This window comes from Suricata suricatta, chromosome 15 (assembly GCF_006229205.1).
Source record: "Suricata suricatta isolate VVHF042 chromosome 15, meerkat_22Aug2017_6uvM2_HiC, whole genome shotgun sequence".
Classification (NCBI taxonomy): domain Eukaryota; kingdom Metazoa; phylum Chordata; class Mammalia; order Carnivora; family Herpestidae; genus Suricata; species Suricata suricatta.
In genome coordinates this window covers 62,436,033-62,454,284 of record NC_043714.1, presented here as the reverse complement: position 1 = coordinate 62,454,284, position 18,252 = coordinate 62,436,033, and the positions used below count along the sequence as shown (strand labels likewise).

Here is an 18,252-nt window from a genome sequence, read left to right as displayed (position 1 = left end):
TCTGGGTTTGGGATGGATTGCAGGCAGAGCTCTGCCGGCCCTCCCCCCTCCCACTGCACGATGAGTCACGGTGCACAGCTAACTGCAGTTCGAGAGCCACTCAAGGCTTGTGTTTTCTTTCATCGTGCTTGATGCTGGTCATGTGAGGCACAGCGTATTAATAGACCTTCGGGCTGGCCTTCTCAACCTGGTTGTTGTTGGTCAGGGAGATAAATGCGAGGTTTGGCTAGTCCCTTGGTGCCATTTGTCACTCCTCTCTTGACTATCACATGCTGGTTGGTGACAGATCTGAACCAGACAAGCAGAGGTCATCCAGTGTGGTCACCACCCATGGATGTGGCTTCTGTGGACGTCCTGACTTCTCGCCTCTCGCAGTGGGCACGGATCAGCTCCTGACTTCCACCCTTGGGTCACCAGTACTAATCTTAATGAACCAGCCCCCGCCTTGCCCTACCTCCTTCTCCCTGCATGTGCGAGAGATACAGAAGCCAGGCAGGAAAAGATTTTGGGGTGTTTTGGGGTTTTTTTGGTTCTTTGGAGTTTTTTTTTTACTTGAAAGTAAAATTATGTTCAGGAAATTAAAAGTCTGTATGTGGTTTGACAGTCTCCAAAGGGGCTCCGGAGGACAGAAGTTTTAAACAAATGTCTTGGAAGCAGAGGTTCTTTGAACTGCCTGGGGCTTTGATCCAGAAGTTTCAGTTCTCCTCTGCAGCCTCATTTTTAGAATGTCACTTTGCTAGTTCCCTCAGCCTTGATTCCAACGCTCAAGCACAGTGTCACACTCGGTGTTTATTGACCCAAAGTGAAGTCGGACTGGGGCCTGGCCAGGAGATGAAACTCTTGAAATGTTTCCTAGAAGCAGAAATTTAGGCTTAAATGTAAAACAGGGGTCTTGGTTTTAAGTCTAAGGTGAGTTAGTTGGGTTCCTGCTGGGCTCTGAGAAAATTTTCACTTTAGATCAACTTCTTTTGTTTGATAACTCTGTGAGAGCATCTGCCGCGTCCTCTCCCTGCTCTCACTAAGTTGATAAGACTTAGACTCTTGAGCCTCATTTTGCTCATCTGTTAAGTGGGCTGAACTACATGATCTCTAAGATTCCCTTCCAGTCTCAAGTTTCATTTTTCAACAATAGAATTTTTAATAGATTTTTTTAAATATTTCCACATCTGTAAAGAATTTTGCTACCAAAGAAAGACCAGACTAGGGATGCATCAACTTAAATTATTACCTTTATTTCTTTTTGTTTGGTGATAAAGAGGGTGGTGGGATTGGGACACACTCTTTCAATAAACACCAACCTTTATTTTGCACCTAATTTGTGCCAGGCACTGTGCAATGTCTGTTCCCTCATTCAAAGCTCTCGACAGTCTGAGGACTCTGAGTATTATTAGTACAGATGATGAAACTGAGGCACCAAGAAATTAGTAACGTGCCCATTGCCACAGGGCTAATAGGTGGTCAAATCAAGATTTGAACCCTCAGCTCGGGGCTACAAGGACACGAGCCCCTAAGCAGAAATATAAATATAAATAAAAATACACACACACACACACACACACACACACACACATATATATATATATACTATACAACCCTGAATTCCTCTCTTTTCCTGTGATTGGCCTCTTTCTACAGGAATTTAAATGCAACGGAAGGTTCTAATTAACAGACCTTTTTTACTGAGAATGCTGCATGAGCAGGAGATTTCTGGATAAGAATTGCCCCTTCCTTGGAAAATGCGCATCTTGCTGACCATGAGCTGCAGTGTCCCTTGAGAGCAGTTGGGGCCACTGGGGAAGAAGTTCAAGGGGAAGAAGAATTCTTGCTGGGAGTGATTGTGTAGGACTCCAACATTTGCAGGTCATTGGAGGTTTTGTTCCCTTTAGAGTTTCTCAGCTTCACTTGCTGAAGTAGGACAGGCAGAGTGAATTCACTCTGGCTGAAGCCAAACTCTTTATATTGAAAAGAAAAAAAACAATTAAATATTCAGCCTGATTCCTGGGTTTTGAATTACCCCCCATTTGTCTTTCACTTTGAGCATCTGCTTTTTATTGCACTGTGGGCCCGCCTGCCATCTATCTCTCCCCGTCAGTCTGTATCTATGTGTCATGTGACCCAAAAGCAAAGATTAGAGGGGGAAAATGTCTCTGTGTTCTAAGCCTGGCAACTTCTATTTTTATCCACAGCTGTTGGAACTGATAGCAAAGTCACAGCTCACATCCTTGAGTGGCATCGCCCAAAAGAACTTCATGAACATTTTGGAAAAAGTGGTACTGAAAGGTGAGTGCTTGCACGTGCATGTGCTCACTCTCTTTCTCTCTCTCTCTCTCTCTCTCTCTCTCTCTCTCTCTCTCTCTCTCTCTCTCTCTCTCCTTTTTATAGAGATGGGGATGGGCAGATAGATTTTCCAGTAGAATGAACCTGTCATTAGACTTAAGGAAGAGTGAGTGGATGGAAATGCACTTAAGGGATGCCAAATTCCAGTTGAGAAAGAAGTGTCACTCATGTTCATGACCAAGGGAGACACCATCACCCTCCTCCCATCCTTTTATTGGGAGCATCCATTTGCTCTGCTATTAGCCTCTCCAACTTCTCAATGTGGGCACACATCCCAACCTTGGCTAACTAAGCCTCTGGATTCCAAATTCCTAGAAAATTGAGCTATGTTCAAGGCAGAATAGACTTATAGATTATATGATCTAAAAGAAACTTCACATCTAAAGATCTGAGTCATGTACGTAGAGGGAAACCAAGGTCCATAAGGAAGAGTAATTTATCCATAATCACACAAAGACTCAGCCAGACAGGATCAGAACTCACGTTCCTGACTGCTGACCAGTTGCTGGGCAGGACGTCACTGCTGGGCAAAGAAAACTGCCTTCAGGTCAGGTGAGCCATTGGTACTGGCAAAACAGTGAAGGGAGAAAGAGTCTTTGTCAAAAACTGGGGAGAAGAGAACAAAGAGAGACCTAGATAATGGAAACTCTACCCAGTAACCTCAAGTGCATAAGCTTGGCTAAGTGTAGAATAAATAACAGTGAGAAAGAAAACCATGTCTCCAGAGGCGCTACCCACATAACATGAGCAGAATTGACAAGAAAGGCCCACTTGTAAAATATACAGTGTTCCGGCATCATAACTGTTCATACTGTTTTTTTCCCCACTCCAGTCCTCGAAGACCAGCAAAACATCAGACTAATAAGGGAGCTACTCCAGACCCTCTACACGTCCTTGTGTACACTGGTCCAAAGAGTCGGCAAGTCTGTGCTGGTCGGGAACATCAACATGTGGGTGTACCGAATGGAGACCATCCTCCACTGGCAGCAGCAGCTGAACAATGTCCAAATCACCAGGGTGAGCAGGGGCGCCCCGGCTTCCAACCGGCGGGAAAGACACTGGTTGCTTCCTCCCCAGTGAGGCCAGGCAGCCTCCCCGGGGCTTTAGATCCACTCTGGTGATGAAGTCTGAACTGTCCTGATCTGATACTTTCTAGTGGGTGCAGGGAGCGGGCTGCAACTTCCCAGTAAAGGGAGGAAGAGGAACTTGGCAAAACAAGATCAAAGTGTGTGAATTGAAACATGGCAGGAAAACTGGAGACTTGGATTAGGGGGGTGGGAGGTGGGGGAAATCTCTCCTTTTTGCCCAGTTCCTCTTAAAGAAAGTGTCCCTTACAGCTCTAGGAATGCTGCCGTGGATACAGTGATGGCAGTGGCTTGGAAAATTCCAGTTCCAATGAATAATTATGACAAGAAAGCCTTTGGTTAAAGACTGTGAACATACATGTAGGAAAAGAGAAGAGTAATTCTCATTCAAAGTAAAAAACAAAGCAACAACAACAAAAACCCTATATTATGGCTAACCTACTATAAGTAGTACCTTTTGACTTTTAGAACATAACTTGGCCCCCAGCTCTTGAGCTCGTCCTAGTGAGCAGCAGGACTAAGGCACACAAAAAATGTGAGAAAGACACTGCTGTAATCTCTAAGGCTGGCTAATGGGCAGGCACACTTGGACCGCTCACATAGCGCTCGACTGCGTATCTAATCACCGACCGCACTGTTTTAAGTGGTTCCGGGACCGAGCTGATAAATGTTGGGTCTGCCCCATCTCTCGAGACAGTAACAGGAAAAAACCTGTTTGACCACATTTAAATAATTACTTTATATGAAGTTTTCAAAATGCAGCGTTGCTGTTAACACCCTCTCTATGCCTCAGTTTCTCAAACTCTGAAACAAAGGGAATAACTAGAAGCCTCAGAATTATGTAACTTTTTTAGAATCACTTAAGCTACAATTCCCACACTTATTCACACACACACACAGAGCAGAGCTCAAGCCCAGATAATCTTTCAAAAGCTATCACAATTATTTGACTATTTTAAGAGAGCATATTCTGAACATTTACCTAATTCATTCTAAAAGTTTACCCCAATCACTTCTCTCAGGTGTGGCCATAGTTTGACAACGTGAACTTGAGACCCAGATTCCCAGCTTCTCTCTCCCAGAAAACTCACTTGTACCCTCTACCTGATTATTTCTGGTATTCTGTGTAGCCCGGGACTTCATACTTTTTTTTTTTTTTTTGGTCTAAGCCCAGCAGAGAATTAGCCAGTGATCTAAATGAGCCAGTCCCATCTGTCTCAAGGGCATCTTTCCCCAGGCAACTTTGGGACACTGCTGAGATGATCACACTCACCCAGAGCTTGCCTCTGACCCCTCTGTCCACACAACAGGAGCCCCCTGGGCCAGAGCCGCTGACGGACTTTGCACCTCCATGGGATTCTTACCTAAAACCCCCTTAATGGACCCACGGACATTCCAGAAAGGTAGCCATCGTGGTTGCTATAACCCTTCATGGAGTTTGAGGGGACCGAGGGGCCAGAGAAGCCCGGTGAATTAGTCTAGAACTAGGACTCTCTATTCCTCACACGGCAAAGCTTTCTTAACATCAGAGGTTTCCAAGCTTCTTCTCAACTGTTTATTCCATGATGCAGCTTTTTGCAAACCTTTTAAATCCAGTGCAATCCCGTGCAGAACAGATCAGACACTGAAGTTCATCTCACTCGCCCCTCTGCTCCAAGCTATTCCCTGCCACTTCCAAGCTTGATCCTGCCTCCCTGGACCATCTGATCCACGAAAACCATTCTCCCCTCACCTCAGAGCAGTTCTTGCCACCTGAAATTATCTCCTGGCTTCTTCCACTTCCCTGCCTCCATTCACTGGCCTCTGAGCACTGCAGGGAAAGATGCCATCTTGCCCCCGCTCTATTCCCTCTGCCTTGCTCAAAACAGAAGGCGGTCAGTAAATCTGAGATGAATGAATGGAGAAGTCCCCTACCACCTGCCTGAAATAACTCGTGCATGTTTGGCGGACTACAGATAGAAAATACTGCCCTGGGTTAGGGATGATGATGAGCATCTACCAATTGCAGAATTTGGGGCAAGTTAGTCAGCCCCTCAGGGCCTCATTTGGAAAATAAGGGCAGTAATGCCTATCTCCTAGCCCTAGGGTAGGATTCAATAACCTAGAAAGTACTTGGAACAGTGCCTGACATGTAATAAGTCTTTAAATGGGTCAGCTCTTATTATTTCTAAGGGCTCACTCTTCAGCAGGCATTTTCCCAAGTCTTTCACATTGTATTAATTAATAATTGTAAGTAGGGTCTTTATGATAGTTCATTTTCACTGGGCACTGTGCCAAGTACTTCTGTGCATTATCTCTTCCATCCTACCCGGCAACTCCATTAGAAATGAAATGAGAAAAATGAGGCTAAGTAGTTAAGAACAGGCTGGCCGGTACCCCAATACAGGTCAGATGTAGCAACGTGGGGACTGAACCCCGGGCCTGTCTACAGATACTGCACCTCTTCCCATACACTCACTCCCCACACCCCTTCCCAGCTCTCCTCCTCTGAGCCACAGTATTTGGAGAGCAGTGATGGGAACCCATGGAGATCTAAAGAGCTTGTCACACAAATGCCCAACTCTCTAGAGGAAAGAAGGAGAGAAGGGATTTCATTACTTTAGTGTGGACTATATTTTAAAGCCAACTTTTTAACAGTTTGGACCAAAGAGAGGTATGTTATTACACAAAAACGTTAAGGTGACATTTACAGTAATTGCTTTCTATTTGCCAAAGTTCTAGCACTATCTTCCTGGCATATAATCTCGTTTCCCTTCCAAATTTCATCTCTAATTACATGGAGCCAAAGCTGTTTGGCAAAAATAATTAATAGAATAAAGGATGAAGGGAGGAAAAAGAGAACTGGTTTGGCGTGGGGCAGGGTGGCCATAAAAGGATTTTTGTTTCAAGGTATTTTTCAGAGAAAGAGAGAGAGAGAGAGAGAGACCGAGTGGGGAGGGGCAGAGAGAGAAGGAGAGACAGAATCTGAAGCAGTCTCTAGGCTCTGAGCTGTCAGCACAGAGCCCAATCCAGGGCTCGAACCCACCAACTGTGAGATCATGACCTGAGCTGAAGTCAGACGCTTAACCAACTGAGCCACTCAGGTGCCCCTAAAAGAATTTTGTTAGCCAAATGCTTGATTGGAGGAGAAAGGGTGACTTATTTTTCCTTTATATGTTTACACTCAAAAAGAAGAAGGTATGCAAGTGGTTAACTGTTTATCAGGAGTAAGGGTTCCACGTGGGGTCTGGGCAAGGATTTTGGAAAAGTTCAGGTTTGAAAATTTAGAGTGAACTCTGCCAAATGGACTTTAATAGGAGTTCATGTAATAATTGGCCTGGGAGTTTTAACCAAAAAAGTAGATGCTTTGAAGTGCTGGAAACAAAAAGAAAATTTCATGGCAGTTTTATTAGCTCCCATGATCACCAGCAGATGATAAATGACAAATAGGTCTAGAGCGTTCAGCAGCCCGGCAAAGTCCTGAATTTTTGCAAACAATTGAAAGTTCAGCCCAGCAGCCTGAACAATTTAAATTGTCAAGTCATAGACACTTCTGATGAGTTAAGAGGCTGAAGCTGATCCAAATCTGAGATTGTTGGAGCTGGAAGGGATCTTCAGAGTCTTGTAAGCCAATTCATTTTGGATGTGGGGAAACTGAGACCCAGAGTTCCCAAGGGCCCCTGGGATCCAGTCAGCTGCTTGTCTATTCAATATATCTCCCATGTCACCTGCCACGCTTCTTCATAGCCTAGCTTCCCAAGGCCCCTGCCACTTCCCACCTTCTCTCTACACACCTGCACAACTTGGTAAGGGACACAGGTGGGAATTGATTAGACTGCACACTCCCTGGAATGGGGGGAGGGGAGGGAGTTTTGCCGTCCCTCGAACAGAGTAGTTCCCTAAAAATTTGAGGAGGGGACTCGATACCCATTGACAAGATACTTTCCCTTGAGCTAAGGAAAGGCTTCTTCATCCTCTGTTTTTTTCCCTTGACCTCCCCACCCCTACCCCAGACATGACAGAGCACTGAGCTAAAAATGTCCGTGGAGTCCAAAATCAAAAACACACCCAGGTCCAGCATGAGGACAAAGAACCACGATTTCGGGTGCTTTGTGCCGACTTCATACCCAAATGGCAGCATTCAGATGCTATTCAAGACATATCAGCAAATACTACTGAGCCCTCCTGCGTACAGGCTGTTCCCAGAGTGCTTTGTGCTTACTTCCTGCTTAGCGCTTAACATGTTGTTCTGTAACTACTTGCTTATGTTTTTGAGTATCTTGCCAGCCTAAGGAACCCATTCCAACTCCAGTACCAGTCCACAGAAGGCCCTCAAAAGAGGTGGCTTGTGCTGGGCTAGTCTGCAAGGGATATGAAATTAGAAACTCCCCGCTTTCAAGGTTCAACATGTAGATGGGATAACATAGGCCCATCAAAATTTCAACAATAATTATAAAATTAAGTACAAGTTCAGGCTTATAGTAGAGGTTTCTGAATAACTGCCTATGTATTATCCACAAGGAGTTTTTAAAATGTTCCATGGAGCCCTGGGTTTGAATGGCGATGCTCTAATGGATGGAATGGATGGTGGCACTTAGATCAAAAGCTTTTGGACCAGCCATTCCCAAAGTGCACATGCACGCTCACATGCACACAGGCACGGGGTCTTTCTGTTACTGTTTTTTTTTACCTCCTTAATTTTAAGGTTTCATTCATCCCTCGAGTATTTATTGGGTGCCTATTCTATGCGACCCACAAAGGACACAGCAATGAAAATAGTCAAAAAGTCCTGCCTCTGTGGAGCTTACCTTCCAGCAGGAATATTCCGTTTAGCTTTCTTTGGGAAAATGTTTGCATTTTGGGCACTGGTCCCCAAAGTACCTGAGAGATCCTAGGAGTTCCAGGAAGATGCAGCGAAAGAGGCCGGGGGTAGTCACAGAAGCAGAAAGGCCTTTCAGAGGAGACAGGCAGACACTAGGTCTGAGGAAGAGTGTCATGGGGCCAGGCAGAGAGGCCTGGGGAGAGCGGAGCCCACGGGCAGCACGTTCGGGCACAGCTGAGACAGCCCCCTGAGAGAGGTGGGTGGTCAGGAGGGGCAGTGACCGGCAGTGCCAGCTGAGGTGGCAGGGGCGGGTGGCACTCTGCCCCAGGCACCCTGCCCTGTAAGAAGGTAGTGGATCTCATCACCGAGTGAACTGAGTGGAGCACGAGATTCCAGCATGTGCCCTGCCGTGTGGAGGATCGTTAAAAGTATAAAGCTTTGTGAATTTCGGGGAAACCCCTCCGGCACCATTCAGCTCAGGCTGCTCAGGGCTGTTCCTGTGGGTCTCGGCCATGGGGCCTGCGTTTAGGGCGGGGAGAATTGCTGCTTCCCATCACTCAGCAGTCGCCAGCTTGAGGGCGGAGGGCGAGGGGAAGGCTGCTTCCTGGGGGGGTGCCACCCCCTCCACCCCACGACCTGCAACTTAACATCACCCTTCTCCCTCACAGCCTGCCTTCAAGGGCCTTACCTTCACCGACCTGCCTTTGTGCTTACAACTGAACATCATGCAGAGGCTGAGCGACGGGCGGGACCTGGTCAGCCTGGGCCAGGTGGCCCCTGACCTGCACGTGCTCAGCGAGGACCGGCTGCTGTGGAAGAAGCTCTGCCAATACCACTTCTCCGAGCGGCAGGTCAGGGGCCCGGCGGGTGGGCCTGCCTTCTTTCCCTTCTCTGGCCCCCGCCCTCAGGCATCCTTGGCCCCCTTCTCTGGCCCCCGCCCTCCAGGGCTTCCCAGCCCACAAGAAAACCACAGTGCAGGGAGTTTCTAAATCATGTATGCGAGGGTTTCCCTTAAGGTGATTTTGATGAGGCGAAAAAAACCTTACTTTTTAAAAATGTTTATTTATTTTTGAGAGACAGCTTGCAAGCACAGGAAGGGCAGAGAGAGAGGGGGGGACACAGAATCTGAAACAAGCTCTAGGCTCTGAGCTGTCAGCACAGAGCCCAACATGGGGCTCAAACCCACGAATTGCAAGATCATAACTTGAACTGAAGTCAGATGCTGAGCAGACTGAGCCACACAGCCGTGCCCCCCCCAACTTACATTCTTAACCTATATGGACATTTGATAATTTGCTTTAAAAAGGCCATAAATTGGGGTGCCTGGGTGGTGCAGTCAGTTAAGCGTCCTACTCTTGATTTGGGCTCATGTCCTGATCTCACAGTTCGTGGGATTGAGCCCGGCCTCAGGCTCTGCACTGGTGGTAAGGAGCCTGCTTAGGGTTCTCTCTCTCTCCCTGTCTCTCTCTTCCCCTCCCCTGCATTCGTTCTCTCTCGCTCTCTCTCAAAAATGAATATTTTTCAAAAGTTCATAAAATGGCATCAATCCTCCTTTTCTATAACAAAGTAACTTAAAAAAGTAACTTATTTTCATGACATTTTATAGCTAATGTACTTTTACAGATATTACATCATTTCAGTCTAATGACCCAGGGTGAGTAGGTATCATTATGCTCACTTTAAAGAGAGGAGAAGGCTCAGACCACAGGTGGCAAGTGACCCATCCAAACTAGGGGAATGGCCCTCGAGCTGAGGAAACTGGCCCTGACTTTAAATTTGAACTGGGGCCTTTGACACCAGAGGAGGCCTGTTTCGCCTCCTCATGCTGCCTCGGATTTTTTTTTCCCAACTTCTTTATAAAGATGTGTGAGTTCAACAAGTCCTGTTCATGAAGCCACCAATATTTAGACCTAAAATAGAGCCACTGTGCCAAGCAGTCACGTGGGGGGGGGGCACGGCTGTGTGGCTCAGTCTGCTCAGCATCTGACTTATTCCATCTCCCTGGAAATAATCACTCGAGTGTACAGCGAAGAGAAGACTGAAGGTATTTATGGGGATCACCTCAACTTTAAAGGACCATCCAAATATAATTTAGTAGAGGTCACTAGTAAGATGTCACCATCCACCTGTTTCTTTTAAAGACTGGCAACAGCTACCATTTAACTGGATAGAGCTCAGAAGGTCCCTCTTTATATCTTGGCAATTTTTCTCCCTGGCATTTGCAGGACACAGACGAAAAAGGGGGGAAGGAGGGTGGGAACAGAACTTTTTCAGAACCACAAAACCACAAGCCATCTTCTTGATGAACTCTCCTGCAACTATCTGTATTTGTTTGCAATTTAGATCCGCAAGCGATTAATTTTGTCAGACAAAGGACAGCTGGATTGGAAGAAGATGTATTTTAAACTTGTGCGATGTTACCCACGGAAAGAGCAGTACGGAGACACCCTTCAGCTTTGCAGACACTGTCACATCCTCTCCTGGAAGGTATGTGTCTCCAGTGGCTGCCACAGACCCCCCTCCCCCAGCCCAGCCCCTAGGAGCCAGCAGCTCTGTCAGAGCCTTTCCTGCTCCTTTCCTGCTCTTCGCTTCTGCAGCCTCCCACTGAAGGTGCAGGGAAACTGAGTCAGTGCCTGGAGAGAAAGACTTCCAAAGACCTTCATTTCCTCCACCTCCTTACATATATTTTTATTTTTACATATGTATATTTTATGTATATATATTTTCTGTGCATCCCACCCACCTGCAAATTCTCCCATCTCTGTGCACAGGCGTGCACACACACACACAGCTCTTTAGATTTTGCATGACTTACAGCATTCTTGACAGAGGAATGTTGCTTTGAGGTTAGACAATGACTCAGCGGTACTAACAAGCCAGTGAGATGCTTCTGAGAACTTAAGCCTAACCATGATGTTCCTTTCCAGGGCACTGACCACCCGTGCACAGCCAATAATCCAGAGAGCTGCTCCGTATCCCTTTCACCCCAGGACTTTATCAACTTGTTCAAGTTCTGAATCCCAGCACAGGATGACACTTCAGACGGGTCCCCGGCTGATCGGATTCTTGGGAATACGAAGTTTGGACACTTCATTTGTAAATAGTGTACATTTGAAATGCTGGCTCAAAACTTCTGAGATAAGTCACTGAGAGGATGTTGGAAGGGGAGAGATGGAGTTGCTGGCGGGGAATTTAAGACTGTGGACTTCTCATTAGGATTGATACGGAAAAGCAGAAAGACTGTAGAGAAACTTTTTCCCTGACTATTTGCCGGCAAGACTATAAGGGCAGGAATTGAGTTTCATCGGTGAAAGTGGAATTCCCCTGACGTTCCCTGACGCCTTTGTGGTTCCCTAGGGATGTGGAAGAAAAGGGCAGAACTCAATACATGATAGAACACTCTCTGTTTATAATGTGAAATTTTGCTGAAAGAAAGGAAGAGAAGAAGAAAACTTCATTACATATGAAAAGTTCCTGTGCTTTGGTTTTGATTTTTTTGGGGTTTGTTTTAAAAAGGCAGAGGAAGCACCACCCATCTTAAACCGTGTGGGCTTAGGGCCTTATCTTGCGAATATATCACACAATAGTCTACCTCGGAAAGTATGCGATGCCCTCTCTGACAAACTGCATTGTCCAGTAGACAGTGTCTGTTTTTCTTGTTTTTTTTCATCACGTGAAAGTGGCTTAAATAGGAAAGGAATACTGGAGGCAGTCCACGTCGTGTTTCAGACTTCCTTTTTAGGCAAATAAGCATTTTTGGAGTTGCCTCTCTTCTAGAACAGCCCCACAGCACCTTTGCCTTTCTCCCTTCCGTGTTGTAGCTCATTCAAGGCAACACAAGGCCAATTGAAAACAGTCCCAGAGGAAGTCCTACTGCAGAAAAGATAGAATTAGTCACCTAATAGCTGTGAAGACTTTCTTATTCCTGTTTAACTTCTTGGCTTGTCAGGGCTTCCTGGACTATCTTCACGGATAAGCGTTATCTGCGGACTGGTCGGAGCCAGAGTGCTGATAGAGGCTTGTGAAACAGATTTTACATATCAGTTCAACATGTTTCCAGCTGCCTTTCCTTATGACAGGGGATGAGTTGAGGGGCTTTGTTTTCTGTTCGTCCAACATCAAAATTCAGTCAACCTAAGCTAGCACTTCTTGCGAGGAAGACAAGATAAAGCCTGGCGTTCCAACCACTGGGAACAGAAGTACTGTGAGTTCATCCTACACTTGCTCCGTACCCCGGGGGTCTTGCGAGGCCAATACCGGCAGGTGGCTGTGTTGAAGAAAGGAAATCTCAGGACTTAATGAGTTCATTGTCAAATATTCCTGGGATGGGGAAGGGGATGTTTTGTTTTGTTTTTGTTTTTTTACTTTTTATAGAACTTTGCTTTTCTACAATAATGTACATATTCTGGCAGTTGTATTTGCTTCGTGCTTTTTATGCAAATAAAGTTGCCACTCTGCACGCCCTTGGCAAATAGGTGAAGCAGAAATAGGAAACTTGGCTCACATCCACGTTGAAGAACAGGATATCCTTAGGGGTTGAACCTTGGGGTGGCCAGATGAGGGGAGAGATGGTCAAGCATGTACGGAAACAAGGCAAGGGACCAGCTGGCGATGCAGAGCGCCGTCATGCCCTCCCATCAGTTCACAGCCCAAGACTCAGCATTCTGAAGAGAAGTCAACTGTTCGTCTCCCTCACCCTGCAGTGCCTGCACCTACACCCCAGAGTGTCTCCACATTTGTTTGCTTTATCACCCCCAAAAGAAGAAAATATTGAATTGAATTTCAGTTCTCACCACTGTGACAAATTAAATATTAAAGAGTAAGATCTTGTTGGGTAAGGCTGAGCTTTAGGAACCCCTGTATTACCTGATGAGATTTTTGCTTCCACTCCCTCCTGAGCAAGAGTCACATTGAGAATGCAGGGCCTAAGAGGGGGAATAAAAAGCTAGCACTTCCATAATTCAGAGAACTGTCCTCAAATGTCTCAGCTCCCTTAAAGACGTGGGGCGGAGCTGGGTTTATTGTTTCTCTGGGATCTCTGGAACCTTTGGCTCTGACACTGTTAGGGTTAGGCATTCATGGCCTTCCACATCTGCCCATCAACTCATGACCCCTACCCCTTCATGCTGATCAGGGAGATGGAAACTCCTGGGTACCCTCAGGTTTGCAGTCCCAGAAATTTGCCCACTTTCCACAGTCTGCACAAAACTGGCAAACCAGTCTCATCTGTACTTTGTGCAATGCCCACAAGGCACATCTGACCCTGGGCAGCGAGGCACCTCTGTACAGGATGACTCCTACCACCGGGGGCGGGGTTATGGTTTTCTGAGATGTCTACCTGGATGGTGCCTCTGGGCTCTCCCCATCTCTGCTGGCATTTTCAGAGGTGGCGTGCGACACAGTCAAGAAAAATTTTTAAGGAAGAAAGAGAAGAAACCAACACTCTTGGTTCTCTTTCATTGGCAGAGAAGAATAAGGAAGGAAATGGCAGGTGGAGAGGGACGGGGGAAGGAATAGAAATGGCCTATCCTGGACATTGTGATTTGTATGAAGGCGATGGAGTAGGACATTTTGGATGCAGGGCGTCTGTGCTGCCGCCACATGCCAGCTGTTAAGCATGGTCAGAGCCTTGCATGTAAGTGAAGTGAGTGAAAAAGAAAATACTTGTTCCCCGGTACTAATCATCTATAGCATTTCTATTGGCAAACCCTCTCAGGACAACGTCACCTGAAAAAAACAAAAACAAAATCCAAGAATCCCTGTCTCCAAACTACTGGTAAAAAGCCAGAGGGACAGGTCAATGGAAATTGCTGGAAGAAATAGAAAGCTCTCCTCTCTTTGCTCTACCTACCTACCCCCGCCTCCAACCCTGTAATGTAGAATTTGAAGCTGATGTCAACTATGAAGTAATGTGGACTTCCGGAGAAAAAGGAGCGTGTCCAGGGCAGTGTGAGCAAGTCCACAGGGATGTTCTGTATGATGAGCTGGTCCAACATGTAGGAGCAATGAGCCTAGAGTCTCTTAAGAGTAAGGCACAACGTTTGGGGAAAGCAGTGAGCACTCACTTCATAGCAAGACCCAGAAAAAGGCCCAATGACATCTGAAACCAGATTGCATTATTAATGCTGTTACTCTGTGGAGAGGGATCAGTAGCATGGGAGGGTGAGTGGCAGAAACTACAAAGTAAAAACATCCCCAGGCCACTGGGTGTGAGATGACATTTGTTCGGTGATGATCAATCGTATATATTGAAGTAGCCGGGAGGAGATATTGGAGATGGGCTGGGTTGACACTGCAAAACACGCAGCAAGGGCGAAACCTCCTTGGGGATGGTGACTTGGTAACAAGTTGTGTACTGTGTTACCACTGGGATTCTCAGTGGATTCAGAAACTGTTTTCTCATTAGGAGCCTGCAATTAACAGGCTCCCCTTTTCTGTGGCTTCCTATGTGGGAGAAGGGAGGGGGCTTAGAATATCGTTTGTCTAAGCAAGTGGTGTGATTCACAAGGTCAATCATTTCAAGACATGTTCAACAGTGTATCATTTCTAGCACTCAATACAATGTTTATCATAAAACATGTACCTGAGCTTATATTTTTCTGCCAGGCTATAGGGCAATAATGTTTTGCTATGCTCTCTATTTTATGTGTGAATTTTTTTTAACTAAACTATATCAAACATATTCTATGTGGACATCTGGGAGTTTTTGTTTTGTTTTGTGTTTTGTTTTTATCTGTTTCCAACTATCTGAGTCTGTGAACCATCCTTCTGACTGGATGCTGGCCTAAAATCCTATTAGTGTTTAAACAGACCTCAGAAACACCCCGAACCTCTAGACAAATGCAAAGGCATGACTCTCTGATATATCTTGGGCTCTTGATGTCTTCAGTAAACAAGATCATAACTCCTTTAAACTCCAGGTTTTCTGTAGCTGCTTTTTCTCTGGTTTGTTTGTTTTTTTTTAAGGGAATAAACCCTTTCTGGTTTTCCAAAGGGAAGAAACTCCTACCCCAGACGTTAGTGCTAGAAGGGAAGTTAAAGATGGTGGAGTCTGGCATTCCTTCGGCCTTTTGGCGTTAGGGAGAGGGTCCACAGTATTCAGGGGACAAGTCTGAGCCCATCTGGTACTCAGCGGTAGACCGGAGTATGAACCTGGGACTTTCAGAGGTCTTTACTTTCTGCCCCCTACCCAGCATCCTTTGCTATGTCTGGAGACACATGATACCTGACCTGAATCTCCTCAACACCTTCACTGTGGAAAGCAAGTGTTTGAAAGTCCAGTGTTAGGCATCTGGTCATTATCTTTTACGACTATTTTAAGCCCCTGGCTCTCTCTGGAGAAATTAACTTTCTCCCTGGAGCCACTTAACATTTTTACAGACCTTTGCCTCTGCTGTGAGGACAGCATTCTAGTGAGAACAATCTGCTCACCATAAAGCAGGCAGCATGTTTGACAAATTCACTTTTTCCCTGGGTACTTGCATTTTAATTACAAAAGTGGCCCTTAAGACAGATAATGACTGAGCAGCCAACTTGCTCTCCAGAAACTGAGGTTCTGAAACCAAGCTTGGGAACCAAGCAGGTATTTCCTCTTCTCTTAGACTAAGAGGTACCTTTAATCCATACCCTTCATCTCCCCATCTTCCAGCACCCGGCATGAGACCTAGTGAGCTTCTGTCCCAGGGGGGAACCTCCCATTCTCGGCTACACCTCATCTTTGCTAAGCAAAGAGAAATTATTCCAAGAGGCAGCAGGGAGCGAGGCACCACCGATATTTCTGACTTTGTCTGCTGGACATTTTTCCAAGTGTCCCTGAACTCGGCAAACAAAGCTTCCTGAGAAATCTCTCAAAACTCAGGTCCTGTTCCATTTGTCCAAAAATGGATAGCTGCTCCAAATCTCTGAACTTCTTAAAACTCCATCTGCTACAACATTACTTCTGGAGTTTGAACAGGACTTTTTCTGTCTTTGAGTATAGCAATGTTTGTTTAATTAACGATGTGCAAGTCTGTTAAACCGAAGGCTCCAAGTACTGTTCTATGCTTGTGATCTCTTGGCACCAATTTTATTCTACCAAGTGCCAATAACCCTGGCTGAAGGGGATGTATATTCAAGTCCATGCCCTAAGTCTAGAAGCTTTACTCCTTTTAATAAAAAAAAAATACTATAGGGGGTTGAACATTGTAACTAAAAGTATAAGGTTAGACTAATTACACACAAAGCTGTTTATTTAATATTATGTGAGCGAAGCCCTCCTGTATAAATTATTTGCACACTTTTCTTGCATGATGAATTGATTTTTTTTATAGTTGTTTGTACCAGACGGTGGCATATTTTTGTAAAGATTTTTTGACACTGAATTACAATAAATGTTTTTCCAACAACACACGGGTGCATTTTGGTGTGTGCCAATTCAAGTTGGCTTTTTGAGCATGCGAAGTATGTTTATCTTTTGCCTCATGAGGCTTATATGCCTTGTCCCAGAAACTTGTTATCATTGTTACAAAATTTCCAGGGATATGTAGAAAAATAACCTCGCTGCTGAGTACCAACCTCAGTCGATAACACAGCATTATGCTTAAGTGGGATATCTCCACTTACTTTTGTATAATAGAATGATTAGGGAGCTGTGAGCTGTGAAATCAGTAGCAATTTATTCATCAACATACATTTATTGAACAACTACAATACGCTGGACCCTGTGGAAGGCATCGGGAATAGGATGGTGAACAAGACTGATACAGTCCCTACCTTCATGGAATTTTGATTCTAATGGGAAAAACAAAGGCAAAACACGCACAAGGCAAGTAGGAAAATATTTCGTTCATAATAAGTGCTATGAAGAGAATAAACAAGGGGCTGAGATCCAGAATGACAAGGGGACCTGCTTCGGACAAGCTGCACGGGGAGGGTGTCCAACAACAGATACTGAAGCTGAGGCCTAGAATGTGAGAAGGAGCCATCCAAAGAAAAGCGAGGTCATGAGCACTTCAGAAAGAGGGACTGGCTTGTGCATGGTCCTGCCACTTACCTGCAGTGTGACCTTGCTTACCTCCACTCCTCTAGGTCTCAATGTCCTAGACTCCAAAATGGTGAAAATAAGTCTATGACTAGGGTTGTGAGGGTTATGTGAACCAGCACAAGTGAAATGTGTGGAGCCACGCACACAGTTCAATAAATGTTCATTAAAGGTTAACAGTCATGATTCGCTGAGCAACAAGGGTCTGAGAACTGGGTTAGATTTCCTCCACATTTCTCTCTCTCGTTAGGTATGTTATGTTCGGGCGACCGACGTGGTGACTGACTTAATAATACATTCACTCTGGAACACACACTGATCCTGCCACTAACTCTCATTGGAAAATGACCTAAGAAGCACATGAGAGTAATCAGAGATATTTATTTTTAATGTTTATTTATTCTTGAGAGAAAGAGAGAGCAGGGGAGGGGCAGAGACAGAGGGGGACACAGGATCCAAAGCAGGCTCCAAGCTGACAGCAGAGAGCCCGATATGGGGCTCAAACTCACAAACCAACTACGAGATCATGACCTGAGCCCAAGTCAGATGCTCAACAGACCGAGCCACCCAGGTGCCCCAAGACTTTTTTTATTTCGTTTCCACCAGGATCACAAAAGCTCCCCACTCACTGAATATCCCATGCACTTTTTGCTGAGACTACTTCATCTACCTAGAATACTCTTCCCAGTCTCTGTCGGGTAAACATCTGTTGCCTCTTAGGGCCTAAAGCCTCTCCAACTGAGTAAATCTCACCTCCTACAACACTGTCCTGCATCCAGACTTTGCTACACTGTAGTCTTACTTGAGGCTACTGCATAGTGCCCAGCACGGTGCAGGGGCTGAATGAACTAACACACATACATTCACAAAATGCTTTTGGAAGTCTCACTGACCACACACTTGCCTTCCACTCAACTTAGAATCAGTGTGAGTTGATGGACACAGACAGAACTATTTCTAGCTTCTCAGTTAAAAATTAATGGTAGTTGAAAAGGTAACAAATGTAGAGA

The 18,252-nt window shown here is 45.5% G+C and overlaps 2 protein-coding genes across 5 annotated transcripts in view; one reads left to right on the top strand and one right to left on the bottom strand.

The window, feature by feature from the left end:
• The window catches only part of FBXO32 (F-box protein 32), a 36,020-nt gene extending 19,411 nt beyond the window's left edge, over positions 1-16,609 (top strand). The window contains exons 5-9 of the mRNA XM_029923451.1: positions 2,187-2,280; positions 3,170-3,354; positions 8,892-9,074; positions 10,567-10,710; positions 11,151-16,609. Of these exons, the coding sequence (XP_029779311.1) occupies positions 2,187-2,280; positions 3,170-3,354; positions 8,892-9,074; positions 10,567-10,710; positions 11,151-11,240 (696 nt within the window). The 3' untranslated portion in view covers positions 11,241-16,609. The remainder of the gene's footprint in view (positions 1-2,186; positions 2,281-3,169; positions 3,355-8,891; positions 9,075-10,566; positions 10,711-11,150) is intronic.
• Positions 1-18,252, bottom strand: part of WDYHV1 (WDYHV motif containing 1) — a 162,093-nt gene that overhangs the window by 82,346 nt on the left and 61,495 nt on the right. The window lies entirely within an intron of this gene.